The 26096-nt window shown below is 40.4% G+C and overlaps 1 protein-coding gene across 8 annotated transcripts in view; it reads left to right on the top strand.

Moving 5' to 3' along the window:
- The window catches only part of scn5lab (sodium channel, voltage gated, type V-like, alpha b), a 96925-nt gene that overhangs the window by 45623 nt on the left and 25206 nt on the right, over window positions 1-26096 (top strand). For 6 of the 8 annotated variants that reach the window (XM_081697038.1, XM_081697041.1, XM_081697039.1 and 3 more), the window contains 5 exons: window positions 1147-1258; window positions 3890-4128; window positions 7633-7806; window positions 8055-8411; window positions 22847-23302. In XM_081697038.1, coding sequence (XP_081553164.1) covers window positions 1147-1258; window positions 3890-4128; window positions 7633-7806; window positions 8055-8411; window positions 22847-23302 — 1338 coding nt within the window. Of the gene's footprint in view, window positions 1-1146; window positions 1259-3889; window positions 4145-7632; window positions 7807-8054; window positions 8412-22846; window positions 23303-26096 lie in introns of those variants that run through there. The other 2 variants (XM_081697042.1, XM_081697045.1) reach the window with 2 other exon arrangements.

The raw sequence follows: 26096 nt of genomic DNA on the forward strand, positions 1-26096 counted from the left end.
TGAAAGTTCACAGGTTAGCCAGGAGCTCTCGAGATACCTGACAACCTCAGCACTAGCTGACAGAAATGACTGAGGGAGAGGGAATGAGGATACACTGTTGTCTTGGCAATGCAGCTATGGTAACGTAGCAACAGCTGAATAGGAGTTGTGGTGTTTCGCCACACACAATTACGCACACACATTGTCTTTGACACACAAAGATCCACACATGCGCACACGCGCACACACACACACACACACACACACACACACACACACACACACACACACAGGAGAAAGGACTTCTGGTGTTTCCCTCTTGCCAAAACAGCATGTGTGGGTGTTTTCGTAGGCAGTGTCAAAGTGACTCTTTGCGTCATACCTTTGATTGCCTGGGGTCAAATAATCCTAGTCACTGCTTAAGACAAGGTACTTACAAATTAAACAAATAAGTCAGACCAATTGTGGTTTTGAAAGAGTACAGCTAGAAAATAATCAAATACAGACATGGTTTACAGTACCATATAATAATTTTCTTGCACAGCTGATGAAGGACCTCTGTCTGAATTTCTCTGGACACTTTGTGTACTTCATTACAATTTTGAATATCTCTACATCTCTATCTACAATACACTACAGTTACTCACCTCAATATTTATACAATACTATAATATAGTACATATGTATAGAATATATATATATATATATATATATATATATATATATATATATATATATATATATATATATATATATATATATATATACACATATATACTATATTCTAGTTATCATGCCACTCAAATAAATTTTTGCAAAGTAAGCTGTGTGGAGCACACACACTCACCTTCAACTTTACAAATTTGTTTATTTTAAAGGAAAACACACTACAACAAACCTATAATGAGTTTAAATATTCCACTTTACAATGATACAAATTATATTTAATAAAATATATAATGGACAATCGTGTGCTACACACAGCTTACTTTGCAAGTGGCATTTGAGTGGCATGATCAAAACTAGTGATAGTCACTGTAATAGCACTTGCTGAAACAACATATGTAGAGCTTCCCACCAGTGAAGAAGGTGCATTAAGGTGACACTAGCAGGCTTCTGTTGTTTTCCAACGTTTGCATCCCCACGGTCCCTTTTTCCCATGCACAGGGACCAAACTCAGTGAGTGAGCTGAGCAGTATGCTCCTCCCCCACATCATCTCCCAGGAGGGTAGAGACAGGACGCTGAGTGCTACCAGCTACCTCACTGACGCCATGGAAGGTAAGATGCACAGAGCGGAAATCTTACTCTTCAGAACTGGCCTTGGTAAAATTCCCTAACCAGTGACACTTCCAGAAATATAAGCCTTTTCTCCTTTCTTTTTTAGGACAGTTTATGGTTCATAACTGTAACAGATAATATGTTGAAAAATGTATTTCCAAACTGTTGCCTTTGAAATGATTGTGTATTAAAATCAATTTAATTAGATGATACTCTTTTTAAATTGTGATACACTGACCATAATATTGAATAAAAGCTGATCTCATCCACTTTCTCCTTCAAGAGAGTTTCACAATGAAAATCTCTGTGTAGATATAAAATCTCCTTTCAGAGATTTTGTTTTGCCTCTCAGAGTGCAGAGCATGTGAGGACAGAAGGGCATCTCCATCTGTACACCGTTAAGGTAGTCCCCTGGGAACTCACTCTCTGCTGTTTTCAAGACAGAGGTGTTATCCTCTATAAAACCGATTAGCTTGCTTGCAGTATCACCAGGACCTCACAAGAAGCAATTTTTTCAGTGGGGCACTTTAACCCCATCAATAATGTAGCAGCATTGGTCAGCATTGCTGGAAATCTCCACTTTGTGGACTATGTTATGCTATCTGTCAAACTGGCCAGGAGTATTATGTGTAAACTACTTGTAGGAGAGAAATGTTTTCTTTTCATGGGATAAACAAACAGCAGCTGTTGTTCTGCATGTCTTGCCTGAAGTTGAAGTATTTGCAGTGTTCACATTTTCAAAGTTCTGCTAGTTCTAGACACAGTATTTTTAAAACAGTACTTCTTAAGAATGAGAAGGTGCCTGTCAGTCTATACCCTGCTGAAGTAGAGCAGGTGAAGGAATGTTCCCTCTCTCATATTATTACACAACCAGTATGAAATGACTAATATGCTGTGACATTAACAACTTTAAAACTTAAAAATAACTCTACTTTAATTTTTGCTTTAGTATAATAAATGTAAAATGTAAAAAGATAAATGTAAAAATCATGTGAAGAAACATTGAAGAGCATTACCAAACCTACAGTGCTATCCAAACTCACTGTGGTAACCAATGTTATGTAAGTAGCTGTGTTCGTGAAAGGAGACATCAACAAAGAATTAGTTTAAGGAATCAATGGGTATTCACTACAAATTAGATGGAAAAAAAACAGCTAGCAAATCCCCAATGAGGCTTTAAGAAGTATTTTACTTTTGGTAAATATGATGAAATCATGTTTAGAATCTTTCCTATAAAGGCAGTGGTCTCAAATTGTGAATTTGTCAGCTGAGAAACTGCTAACCAAAGGGATTTCATCACACAGAAGGCCTATTTCAGGTGCAGTAGCATGAGAAAAGGCCTATCCTCATTACCACAGACACAAAAGCTGACATAGCAAGACACCATGAAGCCAAGTATAGCACTATGTATAATGAACATAGGTTGTGTTGATCCCATGAAGGCTTATATACCCTATTTTGCACATACACTTGGCTTCCACTTTTTTATGTACATTCTGTCTACATGAACATATTTTACATTATAGTTCATTTGGTAAAGTCAAAATCAAAGTCAATAAAATTGTACTTATAAAATGCACATCAAACATCCTCCACCCCATTAATTACTAGTCAGTTTCTGACCGTCTAGCTAGTCTTGACCAGATATTATTTGGGTGGTGAACCATTTTCGACCCAGCAGTGACACTGACATATTGGTGGCATGGAAGGGCAGCGAGGGCATGACTGCACATTTATGAAGAGTTGCAGAATGGCTGAGAAAAACTGATCATGGATATGGATTATAGTCTTTAATTGTAAACCTACAAGATGTTTTCAAATAAATGTTTTTAATAAAGTGGGTGGTGAGATTATTATTTTATCATGTAAACATATAGCTAACTGTTACTTGTTTGACTGATTCAGCCACCTGGTTATCACTGTGCTGCTATTCTCGCTACTATCTTGCATCTTTAGAAAGTGTGACTTTTAGCACATCTCCAGTTAGCTGCAGTTAGCATATTCAGGTCAAAAGAGAAAACCTTGAGGAATCACTTGTTCTATATACATTTCTGTTCTGAGCAAAGTGATGATGGGATGATGGGCCTGGTGTCCAGGGGATGCCTGTTGGTTGGTAAATTTCCACTGGAGTGGACGAAATGAGGTTTGTCAAGGTGGCTGCACTCCCAGTGGAGAATGGCACTAGCACACACACATTTCAGGAGTTAGCATCTACATTAGTCCTCCTAAATCAAGGAAGCAGACCTGCTGTCTGTCTTTATCAGATTCTCCATTAGAAATGGATGCAGGCACTGTGGCCCCTACCCATCTCACCAAACACCATTCCATCCCACCCTAGCCCACTGCTCAGCACATTTTGTGTCAAACTCCATTAAAGGAGAAAAAAATTCTAGCCTTTTCCTTAAACATACATCTCATCTATAGTTTTCCACAAGATTAGTTTTATGATGATCTAGAATTAATCTCGCATTTTGTGCAAGTATAATTTACTGTTTTTTCTTGTGGCTAAGGTCTAAGTCTGATCTAGTCTATGAAAACTATGAAATACTCAAAATTCTTTTGCTCCAGAGAACTAGTTTAGTATTTACAAAATGCCTCAGTAAATCAAATGTTCTTTTTCTATTTGGACAGAGTTGGAAGAAGCCCAGCAAAAATGTCATCCCTGCTGGTACGTCTTTGCCCACAAGTACCTGGTATGGAAGTGCTGCCCTGACTGGCTCAAGCTTAAGGAGTGGGTCAAGTTCATGGTTATGGACCCCTTCCTGGACCTGGCCATTACTATTTGCATCGTGCTCAATACACTCTTTATGGCCCTGGAGCATTACCCCATGACAGACGAATTCAACAGGATGCTGTCCGTGGGCAACCTGGTGAGGAGGCATTAAGGTAGTCCGCACTTTAACATGCATGACGGGGCAGGTGGGGAGGGTCACAGGCAGTCTGCATGTTCTCTGGTGAGTTTGAACAGTACCTAGGTCATTTTTTTTGGGGGGGGGGGGGGCTGGTTGGCTCTTTGTAGACACATTTGTCAGACTCTGCCTGTTTTCCCACTTGTTAAAGGGGCATCCCACATGTAGCACCTTGCTCATTATCCAGCTCAACACTGCTAGCTGCATGCAAAGCCAACACTTTTCAGGATTTAATGTTCACTACAGAAGAAAATAAACTGATTGTGAGAGATAGAATTCATCCCTATTTATGCACTTATTTGTGTATCTAGAAAGAAGTATACACTGGTAGTTTTTGATAGAAATATATTAAAGGTTAAAAATAACTTTACATTTTTTCTCTAATAAAATAGAGAAATCCATATGATATTTTTTTGGCATGCTGCATAGCATATCAAAAACATACTGCAGAAAAATATCATTAAAACACTAACACAGTGTACACATTGGATCTGCTTTAATATTTAAATGTGCACAAGAGACACAGTTTCCACAGTATAGTTGTAAGGTTGAACACTTTTTATGTGTGACATGCAAACAACTCATTTATGCCATCATAATGCTTCCTGCATCACACTATAGCTGTGTGTTACTGTATGTTGTGAGCAGTTGAGCTGTATTAAGTCTTAGAGAGAGTCATGTCAGGACAGTGCTGCTTGAATCAATATGTCTCTCTACACTTGGTCAGCCCCGGCATTTGTTCATGCTGGCTGGTGTTTATCGAGCTGGAGACATGGTGTGTCTCACTTCAGCTGTGGGGTTGAGGGAACATATTGTATGACAGAGCCCGCCAGTGAAGATATATGCCTTCTCCCATGGTAGTCATAGCTGTTGTTTTGCATGACTGATGCTATTATTGCCTCTGTCTCACCTCCATCTCTGAAGAAGTGGGAATGCAGTGCTGGTTTTGTACAAGTTCAGTATTATCAGGTTCCAGGTGGCAAGCACACTCTGAATGCTCAACCATGTTACATAGTTGCATTATGTTCAGAGTTGTTCTCTGTTTCAAAAACTGATGACTAATCATGCCATTTGTTCTGTTTATATATATATATATATATATATATATATATATATATATATATATATATATATATATATATATATATATATATATATATATATATATGTCAATTAAATTATATAATTAGTGGTTGATGTATTATTTGGCCTTTTCATGACATGGTTCATAATGTCATTAGTTACTGGATTAGTTATTGGATAACACCCCCAAAAACTTTTCAGTTACAAAAGTCCTGGCCATATTTAAAGGGCTTCTTGTGCTTTTTTCACAGAAATCTAGATGATTTGGAATTGGTATTATGTGTCTGTCTGATTGATGCTTGACAAAAGTGGCTTCACTATCTGTTCCCATTGGTGGCATTATCCTTATGCATCCCACACTCCTGTCTAATCTGTCGAGCAGACTATGATGACTGCAATAGACAGCTGTGTTGATGGCCATGGTTAGCGGCACATTTCATCCTACAGTGAGAATGTCACTGAGCATCTCCTGTCCTGCAATGGGGTGGGAGGGTAGGGGGGGTATCCTCAACCAGGCACCCCTCCCCCGCAACCGAACCTATTGGTGGTTCATGGGTACAGAGGAGAGTCCGTCTCCTGGAGAGATGCAGAGAGAAGGGCAGGCGCCACTGAGTCGGCCTCTTGATGAGTCAGACTCTCATGTGCTGTGGCATGCTGTACAGTTGATCAAGTTTCACTCACCTCAGAAAATTCTGCGGCCTCCCTTTGTCGTGCCTGAGTGTCCAAGGTCAGATGTTCCTTTAAGCAATCCCATTCGAAAAAAAAAAAAAGCTAAACTAATGGCTGGTTGCAGTTTATAGATAGGTGAAAGTTTCATAAATGCAATTTTCATCTCTTTCTTATACAACCCTTTTTCTGTAACAGAATACATGTGTACTAACACTCTGTTCAGACACAATATAGTCTCAGAATAATTAAGTGGATAAATGGTATGAATACTATAATAAATAGCATTGCTCTTGCTCAGTGTTGCATGTTTCAAGAGTTGTTATGGTTGTTTTGTTTAAGTTCCTCTCTCTTTCTCTCTCTCTCTCTCTCTCTCTCTCTCTCTCATTTTGTCCCTCTTTGGGCTATTGTCATTTAAAATCTCCTATGATAATATCAACATTCTATTAGAAATATTTAGAAATATTAGCTAGATTTAGATTAGATAAATATTAGAAAGTCAGGAAGGCCCCTCTCTTAAGGGCGTCTCTTTCTATGAAGTATAATAGCAATTGGAATCAGCCTATCAAGGCAGAAGAGAAGTATGCTTAGCTAATTACTCTGTGAAGATGGAATAGAGAATATGGCAGAGTTGGTCTTTGTTGTGGAAAGGTGAAGGTCAACTTAAGATGATGGAGAATAGTACACCAGTCACTGTCACACAAAATCTGCTTGGTCATACATTCATTTTACTGGGTTTTAAGGCCTGTAAGCATCAGTGATGTCTGTGTCCTTCATAACAAGACAGCTATCACAGAGCCACCAGCATTGGAAGAGCCTGTCATCTATAGCTCGGTATGTGTGTGATGTCTGTATTAACATCTCAGACTTATGGAAGCCAAAATGAGTTACTATATACTCGGTGAAGCTGTTGATTGGTGCCGTGAGGTTTGAAAAAAAAAAAAAAAAAAAAACTGACTTCAAAGAAGCCGGAAGAGATCCATTTTTGCCAGGTCTCCATGTTGATGTTCAGATTAAAGAGGTGATTACAAGATGTAGAAGAGGCATGGTGGGAAGGAGTAGCTAAGCATATGCAGGGCAGATGTGATATTGAAGCCTGCGATGTATCATAGGGACATAACTAGTGACAGGGCCAGCCAGTGTTAAAAGGCCCAGCTCCAGCTGGGATGTGCAGCTTCCCAGTCTACCCTACTGCCTGTGTCACGTATCACATGTCACATCCATGAGCTCGTCCAAAAGCAACAACAACCAGAATGACACACTCTTCATGAAAAAAAAATGAAAAGAAAAAAGCAAAACAAAGAGCAGATGTGTCACAGACGCTGCTGCTTTTGCTAACCCTGTCCTTTAGCGGTAGTGCTATCCACTGTCTGCTGTCATACATGGCTACAAAAGGCTAATCGGTTATTATCGAGTTGAAAGTGAATAGAATGTACCTAAAAGAAACATCATAATGGCTATATAAGTGTTTGCACAGATTAGTTTGTCTTAAATAGACACAGAACAAAGAACAAAGCAACGAGTCACTGAATCTTTTTTTTGTTTGATTATTTTTGATAAAGGAATTTTAAGTGTATGAAAATGGTAACAACAATATGTAAGGTCGAATATTTGTTATATAAAATTGAATAAGTAAAACAAATTCTGCCAACTGAATTCATAGGTTCTGACTTAAAATCTGTTGCATGAAATGTTGTCTCATTTATACACCCACAGGTCTTCACAGGAATCTTCACAGCAGAGATGGTCTTCAAGATCATTGCACTGGACCCATACTATTACTTCCAGCAGGGGTGGAACATCTTTGACAGCTTCATTGTTTGTCTCAGCCTGATGGAGCTCGGCCTTTCAAATGTGGAAGGCCTGTCTGTCCTGCGTTCCTTCAGACTGGTAATGTATCACCTCTAACAGCCATGAGTTGTGGTCAGAGACATAAATGCCCTGTTAATCCTTCATCCTACATAATTTAAGAGATGATAAACAGTAATGTAAAAGTTCTTTCATTTTTTTTAAATTTATGACTTCCATATTATTAAAAGCATGGACTAAAGTTAAATGGATTACCAAATTCTAAATGTACTGATTTACTAGTGATTCCCCCTGACCAATTGACACGAGTGATCCTTTTGCTTTCCCAGCTGAGAGTCTTCAAACTGGCTAAGTCATGGCCCACCCTGAACACGCTTATTAAGATCATTGGGAACTCCGTGGGCGCTTTGGGCAACCTCACTCTGGTTCTTGCCATCATCGTCTTCATCTTTGCTGTGGTGGGCATGCAGCTGTTCGGCAAAAATTATGAGCTGTGCGTGTGCAAAATCTCCAAGGAGTGTGAGCTACCACGCTGGCACATGAAGGATTTCTTCCACTCCTTCCTGATCGTGTTCCGTGTGCTGTGTGGAGAGTGGATCGAAACCATGTGGGACTGTATGGAAGTGGCGGGCCAGCCACTCTGCATTCTGGTCTTCATGCTGGTCATGGTGATCGGGAATCTGGTGGTAAGGTTTTTTCTTCCCTATTGAGGCATCCCAATGATGAGTTGTTATTATGGTTTGACTGTTGATGCTGTGCTGTACTATGCTGCTGACAAGTAGAGCATCCAATCAGATATTAATTGGTGTAAAACGGGTTCGGGACATTGAAAGGATAAGCCTCTGAATTGGGTCTGTAAGGGCTATACTACAGTATTTTGCTTTATGTCTTTTTAGAACTGCCATCTTGAGTTGTAGATGGATGGTTTCCCTTAGGTCAGCTTTGCTCTGTTTGGCCAGTGCAAACACATTCAACCCGTGTTCCCTGCTGTCAACAACCAGAGCTAAGAGCTCAGACCCTGCGGGATCAACAGTTCCCATTTTCACTTCCCATTTCCTAGGTTTTTCTGTTTGTCTGTCTGTCTTCTCTCTGTCTCTCTTTGGCTTTCTACATTGCTTCGGTTCTCTCAATCACTCTCTCTTGTTATCAGTCTCTCCCTGCTGCCCTCACTCTGGCCCTCTCCATCGCACCCGCTCTTCCATGTCTGCTGTGGCAAAAGCCTTTGGCAGGGCCACACTAACTATTTCCTATAAGGGAACAAATGGAGAAACCCTTCTCGGGGGCCTTTTACTCAAGGGTCTTCTGACAATTAGGCGCCTGCTTCAGCTTTTTATATAGAGTGTTGGCAGGCTGTTCCTACTCATTTAGGAGGTAGGGAGGTGTGTGTGCGTGTGTGTTTGTGTGTATGTGCTCGCTTTTCTATTTTCATGCTCCCCACAAAGCTGTGATAGGAATTATATAGGCCTATTTCGATTATAAACATTTTTAAATGCATTATAAGCAGTAATCGGAATACACATACACCACCTGAATTTGATGTCTCCATCTTTAGCATCAAATCAGATTACTGATCATGTAAACAGAACTTCAATCATGATAGACACTTTTGGAGGATATATATAGATAAATATAGATATTTCATTACATGTTTGCTGGATATGCATGCCTTTGTTGTGCGAAACTGAACACATACAGAGAAACAGGATCACACACATAAACCATAGCATAACAATGTGTCCACTAGGCTGTCAGCACAACATGTTTTCTGTCCTAACTAACACATGGGCAGGTGTTGTTTCTGAGCCACCCATGCTTCGGACTGTTAAATGAGGATCTCTATCACAGTACAGGCGTGTGGCATTGCCAAAATATTAAATTTCTAACTTATCCTTTCCTGCCTCAGGTTCCTTCCCCAAAAGTAAGCAGAGGTCAAATGCTTGTCATTTTCTTATGGCAATTATTTTTCGACCATTCAGCCTAGTCACCTTAGTGACTGAGGAAGATATGGGCAGTGCAGAGAGCCTAGATATGTACTTCAAGTTGTTACTATAGTCTGGAAAATAGTCTAGAAGAATTCTGGCTTGATGTTTGAATATTTATATGTTTTATGCAATAGAAGATGGATGAAAGAAGTAGGTGAAGACATATGAATATAAAATGCAATCACATGCTTTAGGCTATATCTCTTGTATATCCAGGAAATAGTCACATGAGTGAAGTTTTATGCTACGATGCAGAAATATAAAAAAGAATGCAGTTATATGCAATGGGTGAAAGGTCAAATCCTGCTGAATTTGATTTCTGTATCTTAAAAATTAAAAGAACATAAAAGCCAAATGGAGGAACAAAAAGATGAAATGCAGTCATATTTGAAATGAAATGCAGTCAATCTTTGTATTGTATATGCTAACTATCTTGAAAATTCAGAGCATCAAAAACAATAGGTTAGTAGTGTTACATTGCTGAGTGCTGTCAGAATTAAATGCATTTATTTTATGGGAAAATGAAAGGATTAAAAAATTATTTAAAAGAGTGGATAAAGACGAATGGGTGTGTACATAGGGCAGCCTTATTGTGTAAAAGGAAACATGCATAGATAGAATGGTAAATCAGCACATGAGAAAGTAATATGAGAAAATTGTAAATTATTAATTATAAAATAATAAACCTCAAATAGCAATTTGTCTTTGGCATGCTAACTAAATTTAACTAAATTGATACAGGTATAGTTTGGCTGATATTTTTGTGAACCTTCATGAAAAATAGATCTTCATGATTGTCCCCTGATACTCAGTTGATGCAAAGCTTTGTGTATCTGCTTACGTCTTTCTGTGCTTAATTGGGTCCCACGGAAGGTGGGGCATTCACAGGACAGCATGTGGTGTTAACAAGCCCATGTCTTTCTAAGGCTCTGGCCTTGTCTCTGTGAGGCTAGTGCAACCAGTAACAATTACCCAACCCTATGCATTGTATAATATTATCTTTCTCAGTGGGGCTGCCTCCACTACAGAGCATCATTTGCTTATCATTTGTATTGTATGTAATGCACATTTTCTTCTTTTGGGCTATCTCTCTCTCTCTCCCCCCCCCTCCTCTCTCTCTCTCTCTCTCTCTCTCTCTCTCTCTCTCTCTCTCACACACACACACAAAGTGCACACTCTATGTGTTCTCAGTCTTTCACTCCTGCTGACTGGTTGTGAGAGATGTTGTGTAACATCTTTGAGTGTGTCTCATTTGTAAAATTGCTGCATAGTTGTCAGGATATGTCAATCTGCTCTGAAAGAACCAAAAACCATTCATCTTGATTATGGGGTTTCAGTGGTTGCACACGGTAGCAAACTGAAGAGTAGAGGCAAAACCAGGCAATTTGAATGGGCTGTGGTTGCTGCCTGTCTGTGATTGTTCGCTGTGCTCTGAGGATAGCCTGTTAATTAGAGATGTAATTTGTAACTTACAAAACCAAACAAGTACAATGCTCCACTTGTAAAAAACTCCACATGTTAACACACAGTGGTTGATCTCTGCACTGCATGTTCAATCTGCTTATGTACTTATGTACTTCTACTTGCTATCTACTACTTCATTGTTTATTCAGCACATTTTTCTGACTGTAGAATCTCATTCAGACTCACAGTCCACTCGTTTATTTATTTTAATTTATCTTGAGTTGTGATATAAACACTGATAGGCTCCATTTCCTGTGCCTGTCTGCTGCATGATGTGGGTAACAGGTGAGAATGCCACCCAGATACCAAAACGGGAGCGTTGTTTCCATTTGGAGCAGAGTAACAGAACGAGGAGCACTGGAGGGTTGGCGTGCCACAGAGTCCACATGCATGGGGCGTGTGCATAAGCACAACGACACTGTGCCACCACCCTCATCCCAGCAAACGCCCCGAAAAAAAAACATGGGATGGGAATCCAATAGCAATGTGTGTGGGTCATTGTGGTTCAGGTGTGTTTTATACTGGTGAAGGCCAATGCTAGGCCCCACTCCCTCTCTAATCACCTCCTCTAATCTTAGTGGATGTGTTAGCTGAACAAAGGGTATGCCCAACAGTCCGGACCATTCCGGGGGTGGGGGGGGGGGGTGGCGTGGGGGTGGCGTGGGGGTGGATGAATGTCAGCCTTCTGGGTCCCTTCAAGCAAACAGTGGGGAACCTGAAATGTATGTAGTTATGTGTGTGCTGTGTGTGTGTGTGTGTGTGTGTGTGTGTGTGTGTGTGTGTGTGTGTGTGTGTGTGAAAGAGAGAGAGAGAGAGAGAGAGAGAGAGAGAGAGAGAGAGAGAGAGAGACAGAGAGACAGAGAGAGAAAGAGGGTTATTGTGTGAGCATGTGTGCATTTGTCTGTGCTCTGAGTGTGTGTGCTTGCAGTCATCACTCCAGATGGGTGTGGATATGCTTTGGGTCGATGCACCCGTGTGAATAATCATAATTATTTAAAGCAGGGCTCTGTAACTGAAGAGGTGAAAGTGTCATTATGCAAAGGGTGGCTTCCCAGATGCCCACTAAGCCTTTCTGTGTTGAACAGGAGACTCCATATGTGTGCAGAACAGTGCATCTGAACAATGCACAGAGCAAAAATCTTCCTTGTACATAAGAAAAAAATATTTTACAAAACAGATGGCTTTTTGCATTCCAATAAACAACTGTGCATGAAAATAGAAAGGCGCATGAAAACTGTATGAAAATAGAAAGGAGTTATACTTGACATTCAGAACTTTCTGTTAAATCAGTATTCTCCGAAGTATATCTGTGAACATTACATCAAGAGGAGGAGAACTCATAACTGAAGATGTACAAAACTGGGAACTACCAGACTGTGATTTTTCTGGGAACTACCAGACTGTGTGATCCTTCATTCATCTTCATTCTGTGAACATGCACATTCTGTCCTTAGCCTTTGAGGAATACCGGCACTCATGTCTGACCTGTGTCAGGTGTGGCTCATGACTATGCTCACTACTATCTTTGGTAGCATGTGTCTCAGATGCCTCGGTTTGGTGAACTATGACCTCACTCAGTTGTCCTGTGGCAGGGGGGTAGGATGTGACATGGAGTATGTGGTGTCTCTGCTGTGGTGAAGCCCTCTTTACTATACAGCTAAGTGCTAATTCTGTAGTAGGCCCACTGGCAGTTAACACCTTACCACTCTTGCAGTGCTGTACATTCCTCTCGCTTTCTAGTATTGAACACCTTGTCTGTGGTGTTGGAGTGGGACTTCTAGTGCCTTTTTTCTGGTGTTTTCCTCTGTGTTGCACATCTTACAGGAACAAAAACACATGAGAATTGTTGGACTGCTTTACTGATCAAAGTAATTGAGAAAAACCATAAATCACTAATGGGTCACTGCTGAAATAAATCATTTTAACAAAAATAATAAGACATAAAGAATGATCACAATCTGAAAACATATGGCATACGTTATATTCAGATGTCTGGGCTACAGCTGATTGGTTGAAAGCTTTGGGAAAATGCAAATATGTAAGGGTCAAAGGTCAGGGGTTAAGCTATCATTGCAATAAATTTTAGGCAGCACATGCTGTGCTTCTCATTACAGACCTTCCATATGGGATACAAGTATCTAGAGAAGTGAGAAGCAGAACAGCAATATTCTTCTTATCCAGCTAGCTCCTTATGAAAATATTATATATCCCTACTGTAAAGAGATTAATTCATGGAGTCAAACAATGGAGCACAGATAAGCTACTTAACTAGGTCTTTCAAAGGCCATTGTCTGCGCCTTTAATACCGAATAGCTTTCAAAGAGGATGTTGCGTAACTGAAATAAATAAATAAAAGTGTTAAAGCATGTTAAAGTGCTACTATGATGCATTTATATTTCTAATTAAGCTGGACCACACTGGATCACCAGAATGGTCAAGCTGTTTGTTTCACCTACTCTCCTGAACAGATCTAAAGGTCTTGCTGGCTGCCATGGAGACTTCAGTGAAGAGCTGATCACCACCGCCATCAGCTGTCCTGCTAGACTGGGTGTAGTTGTTTACTGTGCAGATATTTAACTCATTGGTTCTAACTGAGTACTTCTCCAAAATATTTGTCAGTCATTTCTTTACTATTATAAGCTACCCTTGTAAGTTGTCTAGTAAATTAAAGTTAAAAGCAAAAGCAATTTTATTAATTTTGTGCTATTAGTTTTCCATCTGGTATTAACTAGAGGAAGATGTGTTCCCCTTCTGTGCCCAGGTTGCTCTCAAGATTTTTATTTCATGCTCTCAAAGACATAGGATTTCTGTAAAGCTGCTTTGTGACAATATATTTTGTAAAAAGTGCTACACAAGTACGTTTGAATTTGAATTGTTTTAAGTAAATGTACAATAAAAAGTAGAAATCTCATTATATTTTTAGTCACTTTAGCTGATTTATAGACATCTCTGTTGGATGCATATGCAATAGAAATCTAGTTAAAACTGCTCAGGATTTAAATATCCCATAATTAAAACATTAAAGTGTGTGAATCTTAAGGATGTAATCTTTATTTTATTTTGAATATGAGGTTGACATGTCGAGGGTGGCACTTTGCGAGTTTAGAGTGATGTCTACCTCTGGCTTCAGGGGCTGCGTACTCACTGTTTTTCCTTCAACTGACTGACACATCCACCACCTGTTGTCTCACAAAGGTAGAGTCTGATAACACCGGTCAGCTGCCTATGTTGTGTTGCAAAGATAATGCACTATTTATAGTGTGTGCTCTGTACAGCTTGCAGGGCCTGTGTGAGGCTGTCTACTCCAGTGAAGGCATGTGAGACACCATTACAGGTTAAGCTCTGTGCTCAAATACATCACCCTCCCTGCTGACTTGCCTGCAGCCATCTCACCCTGCACTTATCTTTACTTCACATTAAGGAAAGGTGGCTTTCATTTCATCTAGCAGACTTTTTCAGACTTAGGAATGTCGTTTTTGCTTATAAAAGAAGGCGATAGCTGAGCTGGGCATAGCACAGAATTCATGTAACTTCCCTACAGAGTGACTATGCTATGGAACTAGGCAGTTCAGAGAACTTAAATGTTCCGGTTTATAGAAGTTAAATAAAACGAATTCTAAATGCATCTTAGATCTTTGGTTATAGATTATGTCATCAATTATCATGTTGAAGGGGATGTTTTAGGTTTGGCCACCCAGATGTTGCCTTGACTCAGAGGCCCAGCACTGATCAGCAGAACAAGGACTACTTCAGATAGATAGATAGATAGATAGATAGATAGATAGATAGATAGATAGATAGATAGATAGATAGATAGATAGATAGATAGATAGATAGATAGATAGATGGATGCATTAAAAACAATTGAAATTTTGTGCCATCCTTCAAATACCTAGTCAGCTGCTTGCATCACAGGTTGTAGCCCTACCTAAGATCTGTGATTGCCTAACTAGGCTCATAACCTAGCCTATCATCTGCCTACTGTGTATGTTTACAATCACAGTTAATTTATATTTCAAATGTTTTAACTGCAGATGAAAACCACATATATACATAGTACTTTCTTCAAATAGAAATACCACAGCACTTGACTGTGATGTGTTTTGGAGAGAGGTGGCTTATGGTCCTTCTGCCATAAGTCTCCTGCCGAGTCTCTCTGCCGAGTCTCTCTACTGAGTCTCTCTGCCCATGTTCCTATCAGTGGTTTTCTTCTGTGTTGCTGCCACTTGGCATCATTAGCTATCATGGGCACTTAATGTTTTTTGAAGTGCATTATTTCATTATATTTGCCTCAAGTGGACCGGAAGGCTTCATGGTTCAGTGCCCAGTTTTCCTGCACTTATTGCCATGGTGGCAGGCTGTGAGTGTCTCGGCCTCTGTAGGGTATTCCCACTTTGATAAACATAATTCATTTTGCTCAGTCAGGGAAAGCACAATGTGTTGATAATGCAAGGGCTTGAGGACCATGTCAGTCAAAGTAGGAGGCCCTGCTAAGGAAATAGCTTGGCTCAGTTCTCAGTGGTCCCAAAGGCACCATGGATATTTTCTTAATAACATTTGTGTGTTTTTGGTACTAAATGCAAAAAAAGATATAGTCTTAGTAGAGTACACATTTATCTAAGGGCTGTCTTAAATTATTGTATTTAATGGTTGTAAAGTATTTAATGGTTGTAAAAACTCTTCAGGATGCACCTGTAGACAGCAGGTAAATCAAAGGTACATATGACACCTACATTAAGTGTCCTTATTCTATTTACTGGTATAATATTGCTTTTAAAATACAACCCTGTACATTTCTCTCCATACTTGTGATCAAAGCCTGAGTGCTTTAATATTCACATCATTCGTGGTGATGGAACTGAGGGTGGCCCTGTGAGCCAGCCATCATGTTGGTTAAGCATGTGCAGAGCTCAGTGATCTGCATGAACTGCACCTAACAGCAGCCATGCTGCACGACCGAGCAGCCAGCTAAGAGCCATCTGCAGCCCGCTGCATCCGGGAAGTTTTATGATGTTCCATACCTAATGCAGTTCATGTGCATGAGTGATAGCAAGTCCAACAGTAGGAGAGACTGTTTATGTAGTCTGTAGTGTGGTCCAAGCTAATAATGTAACCCTGCTTATCAAAATAGCAGAAGAGCCGTAAAGCTATTCATAATGGCTATTTGAGCACAAATAATGTGAATTAATGAGTTTGTGCATGTTTGTGTAATTTAATGTGCATAATGGTATTTTTCATATACACTATGAAATATTAGTTGAAGCTGTCGATGAATAACCAGTCAGTGTTGTAGAGTTTGTGATCACAATAATCACAAGTAGCTAAACGAGTGGACAAGTGGTCTAAGCTGAAGATTCTCAGCTTCCAAACAAGGCACTACAGCCAACAGAAGCCGTATCTAGTGCTGGTAACCCACGTGATAGGGGGAAGTGCATCACTACTGATCTGTAGTCTCAGTGGGGATAGAGAACATGGTTAGGTAGAGGGAAAAGTTCTTGAGTTGGAGTTCTGCTTCTTTGGCAGTTTCTTGGAACATGAAGGCACAGTGAGCTACTGCCATGACGATGAGGACCATGCCAGGGTGTGTCTCCCACCGGTTAATCACACATAATTACCCAGCGCTGCTCACCCGAGGGGAATGCACCAGCCGTGCACCGGGGGGGTCAGCATCTTGCCAAGCTGGATAGTGCAGAAGCAGATATAGCACCAGGGTCTGAGTTTCCTGGATGTCAAATTCATGCTGAGCTAAGACAGTTTCACAGATCCACTCATAAGAGCTGAGCTAGGGGAACAGGCCGATGCTATATTACCTTCAAAAGGGATCTTATCCTCAAAGCAAATTACTCAGCCAGAGTTTAATCAAACAAATTGGCAGCTGCATGGCACATCTTACAGGAGAGACACCTGCTGCAAAACACCCTTCCAGTCATCAATGCCTGACTGTGTGTCTTTTATTGATGTATCTAGCTCTAGAATTGGTCTCACCTTATGTTGAGTTGGGTGGGTTATTCACCTGGACAAAAACAAGAATGGAAGTGCAGTTCAGTGACTCATTTGGTTTTGAAACTGTATGAAAAAGATTTATTAGTTAAAATCTTTCTATGTTTTTTCTAGACATTTTTGAAAATAGTTTGAAGAAAGGTACTCTTACTAGATAAATACAAACACCTAGAGTAATTACATATTCACATCTTAATAATAGATTAGTAAATAATAAATTCTAACAGAATTAACACATTCTTGTATCATTAAAAACTCTTGGACATTTGTGCCATCATGTAGTACAACACAGGATTTTCATGTTCCCCTCATACAGAAAATTTGATTTGATCCCACTACTACATATATTAGCACATATTATATACAGTAAAATAGGTGTAAATCAATCACATTAGAAAAAAGTGACCTTGATGCAACAAGAAAGTCCCTTTTATCTCACGTGGCTACTTGGATACTAAAAACCCTAATTGGTAAACTACAGGCAATGGTATTTCTGTCTTTGTAGATAAATATTTTTACCAAAACATTCTGATTTTAATTTATTCAGCTCTGATTTGTTTCATTTGATCCAGAAACATACTTTCTTCAAAGCTGTTTATTTCATACAAGATAATTTAGCTCAGGTGACTATAGAGTGAAGTGTGTGTGTGTGTGTGTGTGTGTGTGTGTGTGTGTGTGTGTGTGTGTGTGTGTGTGTGTGTGTGTGTGTGTGTGTGTGTGTGAAAGAGAGACAGAGAGGCTCTGAGGAAATAACTCCGGCTAAATAATTTCTCACTTGTTCAGGGTCCCTTGGCTTCGTCATTCACCCCTCTTGGCCTTTTCAACAAACCTAATTTGTCTGTTTTGTGCTCCATGCTCAGCTAACCACCCCCACATGACCAGTGTTGAAGCAGTCCTGGTTCTGGCCCTTCCTGAGTGTGTCACTCAAATCAGTCTGCCCATTGCATGCTACTGTGCTGCAATAGTACTTATACACTATACTGGAAAATACCTATACTGGCAAAGAGAGCTGTCACTCTTATAAATACAATATATTCTAATATATTCTAAATGATCTGATTCACTGTATTCTCCTTTCATTTTCTTCATTCTGGCTTTAGCAGTGCTTCACTATAATGCTGTATGCTTCATAGTTCCCTTCAAATCATGTGCAACATTGAGAGTGAAAGCTGTATCAAATCAAGCAGTTAACTGCCCAATTAGGTAAATGGGGTGGGCTCAGGTGGAATGATATCAGAGCAATCGGTATTATTTTTTCCAATTGAAATGGATGAACTAGCCCTCATGAACCAGAGGAGTAAAGGCCTGCCTCAGATGTCTAATATCATCAACTCTGGGGATCCAAGGCCAGGGGATGAAAAGGAGGGGAGGGGAGTCATCTCACATATTGAAATGCCACGCTGGTGACCAGGCCATGATTTATTCCCGGTAAGGGCCTTGGCTTTGCTGGAAAAAAAGGACACTCCTTGTTGTTAAATGGAAGAGCTTTGGACTGGCTCTATTCCTTGCTCTTAAAACATCACTGTATAATGTCCTATCATTGCCAGGCCTTAGCGTTTATGTTTTCATTTTTCATTTTTTTGAGGCCCTTAATTTTTTGTATTTTCAAGGGGATTCATACAGTGTTCACATGAGCCTTACACACATTCACATCTGTTTGAAATATAAATCCTTTTTCACCACGTTTAGAGCTTAAGCATTAGGAATAATCCTGTATAAGAGATCAGTATTGACCATGCCTGCTCGGCAATGGGAGGTTCTAGACTGCTAGGCCAGCCTTTGTCAAAGGGAAATAAACACATCGATCGTGTGGAAGCTCTGGCCGATCTGAACCCAGTGGGTCAGCTGGATCAGAATGAGCTTATCGGCTGCTGTTGCCTACAGGCCAAGTTCTTCAAAACAAACCTGACCTCCATGACATTGTAACTTTAACTGAGAAATACAGCAAATACACATTATGACTGAAACAATTCAACCCTGGATTATGTTTATCTGAAAAAGAACGTTAGTATTAAAAACTGTACCAAAACATTTAGGGAAAGCCCAAAAACTGCATCTGCATGTGCATATTTAGTATGTTATGTTATTGACCTACTAGCACAGTTAGGTTTTCCTCAATATTATGCAATGTATGGTGCTACGTTCATTCCGAAGTGGGCATAATCTTGTGTGTGTGATGTCAGTGTCCTGAGGAGCCTGGTTCCTGTTGCCTGTGAACTCTCCATGGGTTTATTGAGCAGCCCAGCTTCTGTGCCATCAGCGATCACAGACTGGCTTGCTTGAGGCAGCGTTTGTGACACAGGGTCCTCCCCATTGAGCACACTGTTTTTCATGAACTCTAAGAAGCTGTCAAAGATAGGCAGAGAGTCAACATGAGGAGAAGTCAAAGGCACTGATAAGAGAACAAACAAGAAACATTATCCAGAGATGTTATCACAGAGAATCATCCACTCGAAATACACTCTCCAGGCTGCCTCAGACTCAGCTGGTGTTCAGGACCTTCTCGGTTACAGCTGTAAGACACAGAGGACCAGGCTCCAGCACCAGACAACACAAGCCTGACAGCTGCTCAGTTATATACAGTTTCAGTTAATATATGTGTTTAAACACAGGCTTTCATATGTAAATATAAACAGAATTTACTAACCATGATAAATGTTTTCATTTATTTTTGCTAATTTTTACACCAAATTGTAGTCATGTGATTGTAGCCTTTTCCTAATGCTGTTGTTATGGCGTTATAGCTCTTCATTACTCCACAGTAGTACCATTTGCCTAAACATGGCACATCTTTGCTAAAAGCCGTTTGCACATCTAATACTTACGCTGAGCACCTCACAGTTCTCAAAGAAGTACCAGAGTTCATTTCTGCACTGCAGCCACTTAACTGAGTGGTACTGCTCTTAGTGCCAGGACAGAAAGTGACTACCGATGAAAACATGGCCCGTCACAAACTCTTGGACCCATATCCATGAAGAAAAGATAGTACAGCTGGGATCTGATCTTGACTACATTTAGTTTGTGCACACTAGAGAGAAAGCAAGACTTAGCTAGTTAGAATAAAATGCTTTTAAAAGGTTTCCAGAAACACATGATAAATATAATGTTGCTTTGTGTGTGTGTGTATGTGTGTCTGCATGAGAGAGCTTTGGAGTGTAATTGAAGCCTGCTAGGTGTACTTTATATCCTGGTGTAAGTGAGAGGAAACTTTGACCCTGGTATACTTCTCAAACAATGGTGACCTCTGGGTGTCTCTCCAAGGGCATCCAGAGCATCTCAGTAACTGAAGAGTCAGCAAGAACCCTACGAATAATTTACCATTTACAGCAGAATTAAGTAGCACCATGCTAGAAACTGATATGTGAAGGAAACAGAGCTGAACAACCATGTGGAGCTTTAGCTTGTGTGTATTTGTTTGTCCTCAGGTGACATTTATGTTGGTATGTGTATACAGTAGTACTAATGGCATCCACGTGGCTGGGTCATAAATCCTTGTGAATATGTCCACTTCCATGTATTTTATAACCATAAATCATAACCGTTGAGAAAACAATTGTAGTTACATTTTAGAACAAAGCCACATGTTTCACTGTAGTCAGTTAACTGAATGAAAGGCTTACGTATTATTTTAAAAATAAAAAAGCCAAAGCATGCCCAGCTGCCATTTAAAGTAAATCAAAGCAGATTGGTGAAGTAACCATCTGCACTAGTTGACAGGTGAACATTCAAGACATTACTCTTGAGCAGTAGTCTTTACAGTAGTCTTTACTGCCTGCGTTGGCAGCACTGATCAGTGGGACAGAAAATAAAGGATACTGGATCCTAATTACTTTTGTCAGGGACATCGAGAGACGCGGCTGAAGAGAGCAGCATGGGGGGAGGGTCCAGCCACTGCCTGGCCCCTATGATAAATGTGTCTCTGGGGAACAGCTGGACAGAAAGCAGCTGGCAGCTCTGGACACCTGATAATAGCCCTGCTTTCTGGGGGCCTATTTAGTTTGTAAATTTTTCATTTACCTAACTTTGTAAAAGTTATAATAAATCATATGAGGACAGCATGGAGGATAAGTCTTAATAATGAAAATGTATTCAGTATTTAATATTAAAATAGATAAGAATTTTGTTGTTTTCTTTCGGTGTCAAACTCTATTTAGGAATGAGGGTAATTCTACATTTTGGCTTTGCACTTTTCTCCATCAATATTTTCATGTGTGTTGCTTTTGGCATGAATGGCATGACAGAATTATTTTCATATAGATTAGAGAATGATGTTATCCAGTATATAGCAGTTTGATTACCCTCTTTAATGCATGGTGGTTTTGATAGCAATGCAGTTCTTACTTGGGTAGCACATTCCTTGCTGTACCGATAACCTATGACCACATGACCAGAGCCCACAGATACCCAATAGGGCACCTGCTCCCACTTTCTATGGAGGGGAGAACTTTAATTAAGCTTATTTCACCATATTGTATGTTACACAGTGTTTCACTTTGCCTCTGGCTTGTGTGTGTGTGTGTGTGTGTGTGTGTGTGTGTGTGTGTGTGTGTGTGTGTGTGTGTGTGTGTGGACTCAGCTTTTGAGTTTTTTTATCTTAAAAACTCCTACTGGTATTTAAAATCCTATTTGATAGAATGTCTACCATTAAACATGTTGAAGATTTAGGAGGTTTTTAAACCTTTCCCCTTTTACACCTATAGAATTGGACTATGAGGTCCTCTCATGTAGGGCAGCTGGTTAGGAATGGCGCATCCTATCACTCATCCATAGTAAGGAGTTTTGGAGACCAACTGGCTCTGGTCCCTGGGGGAGAAGTATGGCTTATTTCCTCCCCTTTCAAGAATGCTGGCATGTCGGCCAACCCGTTTATATGAAACGGGGTATTCCATGCTCTCCTGTTCAGCTATCCTATGACTTAGTAGCATGTCAAAAAGATGCAGTAACTGCCATGATGTATCCCTAAGCAAGCAAAAAGCAGACTAGTAGTCCTTTTAAGATACTCATATAGCAGGTGGAAGTCGGTCATGACTAATACTGACTGGATAATTGAAAAGAAAAAAGAACCCAAACCTAAAGATTATCAGGCAATGCTTAGTTTTATATTGTTTGATTTCATGGTTCTTGTAGGTAGCTTTCATTCATAAGTGTGTATAATTACTGAGAGGAAATTGGAACAGCATGCATAGTTATCGTTTGATTACCAAAGCAACAGCATTCCATGATAGAGGATGTGGTTGCTGTGCCTGCTTAATCACAGTCTGCCCTCTCTTTACACACACACACACACACACAGCAAGCCACATGTTCACATACAGATACCCACGCACACATGGTTGCCTATTGAACATAGCTTTTTTTGACCCCCTCTGCGAGTGTCAAAGTTGGATATGACATTTAAAACCAGCTCCTCATCCCCACCTGCTGTTTAACAATGCTAGCACCGCTGATAGCACTTAGAGCCTTGCCTGAAATGCCTATTGTCACAGTTCCCCTAGTCGCTCTGTCTGCAGCATGTGCTTTCTGTCCAGTGCTGAGAGACTGGTACGTTTTTCAGTTTGTGTTTAAAATCGAGCACCCTTTATAAGACATTGTTAACTACCAAAACTTGCCCCAAAAGTGACCATTAGCTGAAACCTGGGAGGTCCTCATGAACGGTGTGTGTGGATGATCTCCAGGTGCTGAACCTCTTCTTGGCCCTGCTGCTCAGCTCGTTCAGTGCGGACAACCTCTCAGCGCCGGATGAGGACGGTGAGATGAACAACCTGCAGATCGCCATTGCCCGCCTGCAGAGGGCTATGGGCTGGCTGCGCCGCGCTCTCTGTGACTTTTTCAATGGCAACTTCAAGCGGCGCCGGCAGAAGGCCAAGGAGGCCCGGGCCATGCTCAAGCTGAAGCGCCTCAGCCAGCAGGCGCAGCGGGCCGAGGGGAACGGCGCGGAGGGTACCATTGGCCGCACCTCTGACAAGGGGACCGCTGCTGTCACTGCTGACGACAGCTATATGACCAACCCTAACCTGACCATCAGTGTTCCCATAGCACCCGGCGAGTCAGACGTGGAGTTCCCTGAAGAGGATGATGACGACGAGGCCAGTGATAGCTCCGACGAGGAGGAGGAAGCAGAGACCAAGCCGGTGAGTAAGAGGACCCAAGGCAGAAAGTGTATGAGGTCATATTGTTTTCAGAGTTGCTCCTAAAGGTGGGCACTTGCAGATATTTCTTACATGCTGTAATGTAAGCAGTCTGCTGTTTAAAAATCACCTGGGAGTTCATTGTGGATTAGGTTAACAGGCTGACATATATGTTGGTGTATATTCAGAGGCTGGCCAGTCTGCAAATGGAAAAATGCTCATTGTTCTTACCGTAAGCACTCAGACTGCATGTCCTCCTCTGTCTAGACTTCAATATATGAGATTTATCTAAGCATCTGAACTTGTATTTAATGAGACACTCCAAGTGCTTGGAATGAATAAGTGTTTTAACCCCAACATTTTGGTAAACATTCCGCCCTTGTGCTCTCTGTGCTGGATGAATGCCAAGTCTTAAACGGGATAATTCATTAGTCACCTCTTCACTGTCTGGCCTGTGCATGCCAAGTGCACTTAATACACTGGAATCCACCACAGTGCACAGGTGAGAGCTGTTACATGCACTGCAGAGAACTAGCATGTGCTCTTTTGATGAAAGTCAAGTCTACTTATCGTAGGTGCTGTAAGTTTGATTGCTATTATAAAATTTGTTATTATATATATAGCTGGCACAGCTGATGAAGGACCTATCAGAAAAATAAATAAAAATATATATATATATATATATATATATATATATATATATATATATATATATATATAAAGAACCAGAGCATGCAATTTCTGCTCAAATGATCACTCTTTTATTATTTTATTCAACAGCTTGGACTGCTAACATAGAACAAGAAGAAAGGGGAAATGAAACTAATGGGGGAAATGGGGGGACATAAAAAGACAAAAGACACACATTTCTACAATGTTTAACCAAAAAAGGAATGTGACTATATATATATATATATATATATATATATATATATATATAAGCATCCTGGCATATCCAGTGCTGTTCATTTTCATTTTCTCATTTTCTCTCATTTTGAACTAGCCCTCCAGATACTCTTTAAATAAACCTTAGATTATGGGTTTATCCTATTCAAACATCACAATTCAATGTTTCTTCCTGTTCCTGAGTCATTATCAGATCCAGTGGGAGCAAATAAACCATACAGACCTCACCTGATGTCCACTTGCCTAACATGTTATTGACTGATGGGCTCTCAGCAGGTCAGGTTTCCCTGATTGGACGCTGCTGCATTTTGGCCACCTGCTCTATGGACAATAAGCAGCTCATGAAACAGGATAGGGCCTCTTTGTTGCTTCTGTTAGTTCTTTTGATGATCTCTACAAGGCAAAAGCCAAGTGTGTGTTCCCTATGTAACATGTCCACACACAAGGTCAAAAACTAACCTGTGATTGGAATATAGAAAAATTGTACCCATCTAAATATGGAGACCTCAGTCTTTGCTGCATATTATGTTATCATTTATAACGTAGAAGTAGACCTGTTTTCGTTTTATCAGTGCATCCCAGGCTTGTGCTGTGTAATGAGAGTTAGGCAGTAAAGTTAATGCTCTGGGTGCAAAGCAAAGTGGCTCTGTGCTTGACTGCATTCGAACACCAAGTGCCCTCTGATACTGAACTAGACAGCTGCAGGTTCTAACAACCTTCCCCTCTCACTAAGGACTGCCTTCATGATTTTCAGGTGCACAACACCATGTTATTCAGGATGAATACATGCAACATGAATGTCTCACCATCTCACTTCCTCTTCCCTCCTGGCCACACCTACTAATGCATTTTTAATACACCCAGAAAAAAGTGTGAAAAAACAAATCTTATGTCTGTTATCTGAATCATACCAACACCTACATAACAATATATATGGAGATTCAAAGTGCAGTACAGCAAATGTAATGCCTGACTCACCAATCAAGTTAAAGCTGCCTTACTAGATCAGTATATGATCAGTATATAAGGGATAACAGCAGTCTTCTTAAGCATTCCCAGAAAGCTGAGAGCCTTCCCTACTAATCCGTTAAAGGCAACAGTATGGTACCAGTGAGATGTGTGCTTGAATCAAGATTGGCCACAGTCACCCTTGTACTGCAATTCGGGCTTAAAGAGATACAGACAATGCCCCCTCAGGGCAAGTCCGTCTAGTCTTCTTCTTTTTCTCTGTCTTCGTCTCTCTCTAACTCTCTACCCCCAGGGTGGTGTGGGGTTCTCTCCTCTGCTGGCCAGAGGACCAAGTACATAGAGGCTAATAAGTGGCTATCAGGCAGGCTGGCACTTTCTCTCCACACGAATTGCAATTCAGAACGCCCACGCAGAAAGGTTATTTTCTCCTCTGGTTTGTTTTGCTTTCTCCAGAGCCATTTTGTTTTAAGTAGACACTGCTTGCAATGCCTCAAAAACAAAAAACAAAAAGGAAAAATGAATGTTAAAAATGTTAAAATTGTACTCAGTAAAATTATTTTATATTTGGTCAGCTCTTATTTTTAAAAATTGACTCTCACCTTGAACAAGATATGAAATTATTCTCATGAAGTTGAGGCGGAAAATGCTTTTAATGATGGAAATGTCAAATACTTCTTTAACTCCATTGTTATGCCAATAGATACAGTATGTGGATAAATTCTAACTTCCACATATGTGAAGGATATGCCTTGCCCCACACAGTGTTTCCTGGATCAATAATGGTGCTGCAAGTTACACATGAGATGCACTCCACTCCGAAAAAGGACATGCTCTCTTCTTAGAGCCATCAGTGGGTCAGGCCCATGCCAGTCCTCACATCAGATGGTCAGTGGTGCCCACATGTGGTGTCAGCGACATGCTG

Source organism: Electrophorus electricus, chromosome 14 (genome assembly GCF_041902795.1).
Source record: "Electrophorus electricus isolate QZ-2024a chromosome 14, ASM4190279v1, whole genome shotgun sequence".
NCBI lineage: Eukaryota > Metazoa > Chordata > Actinopteri > Gymnotiformes > Gymnotidae > Electrophorus > Electrophorus electricus.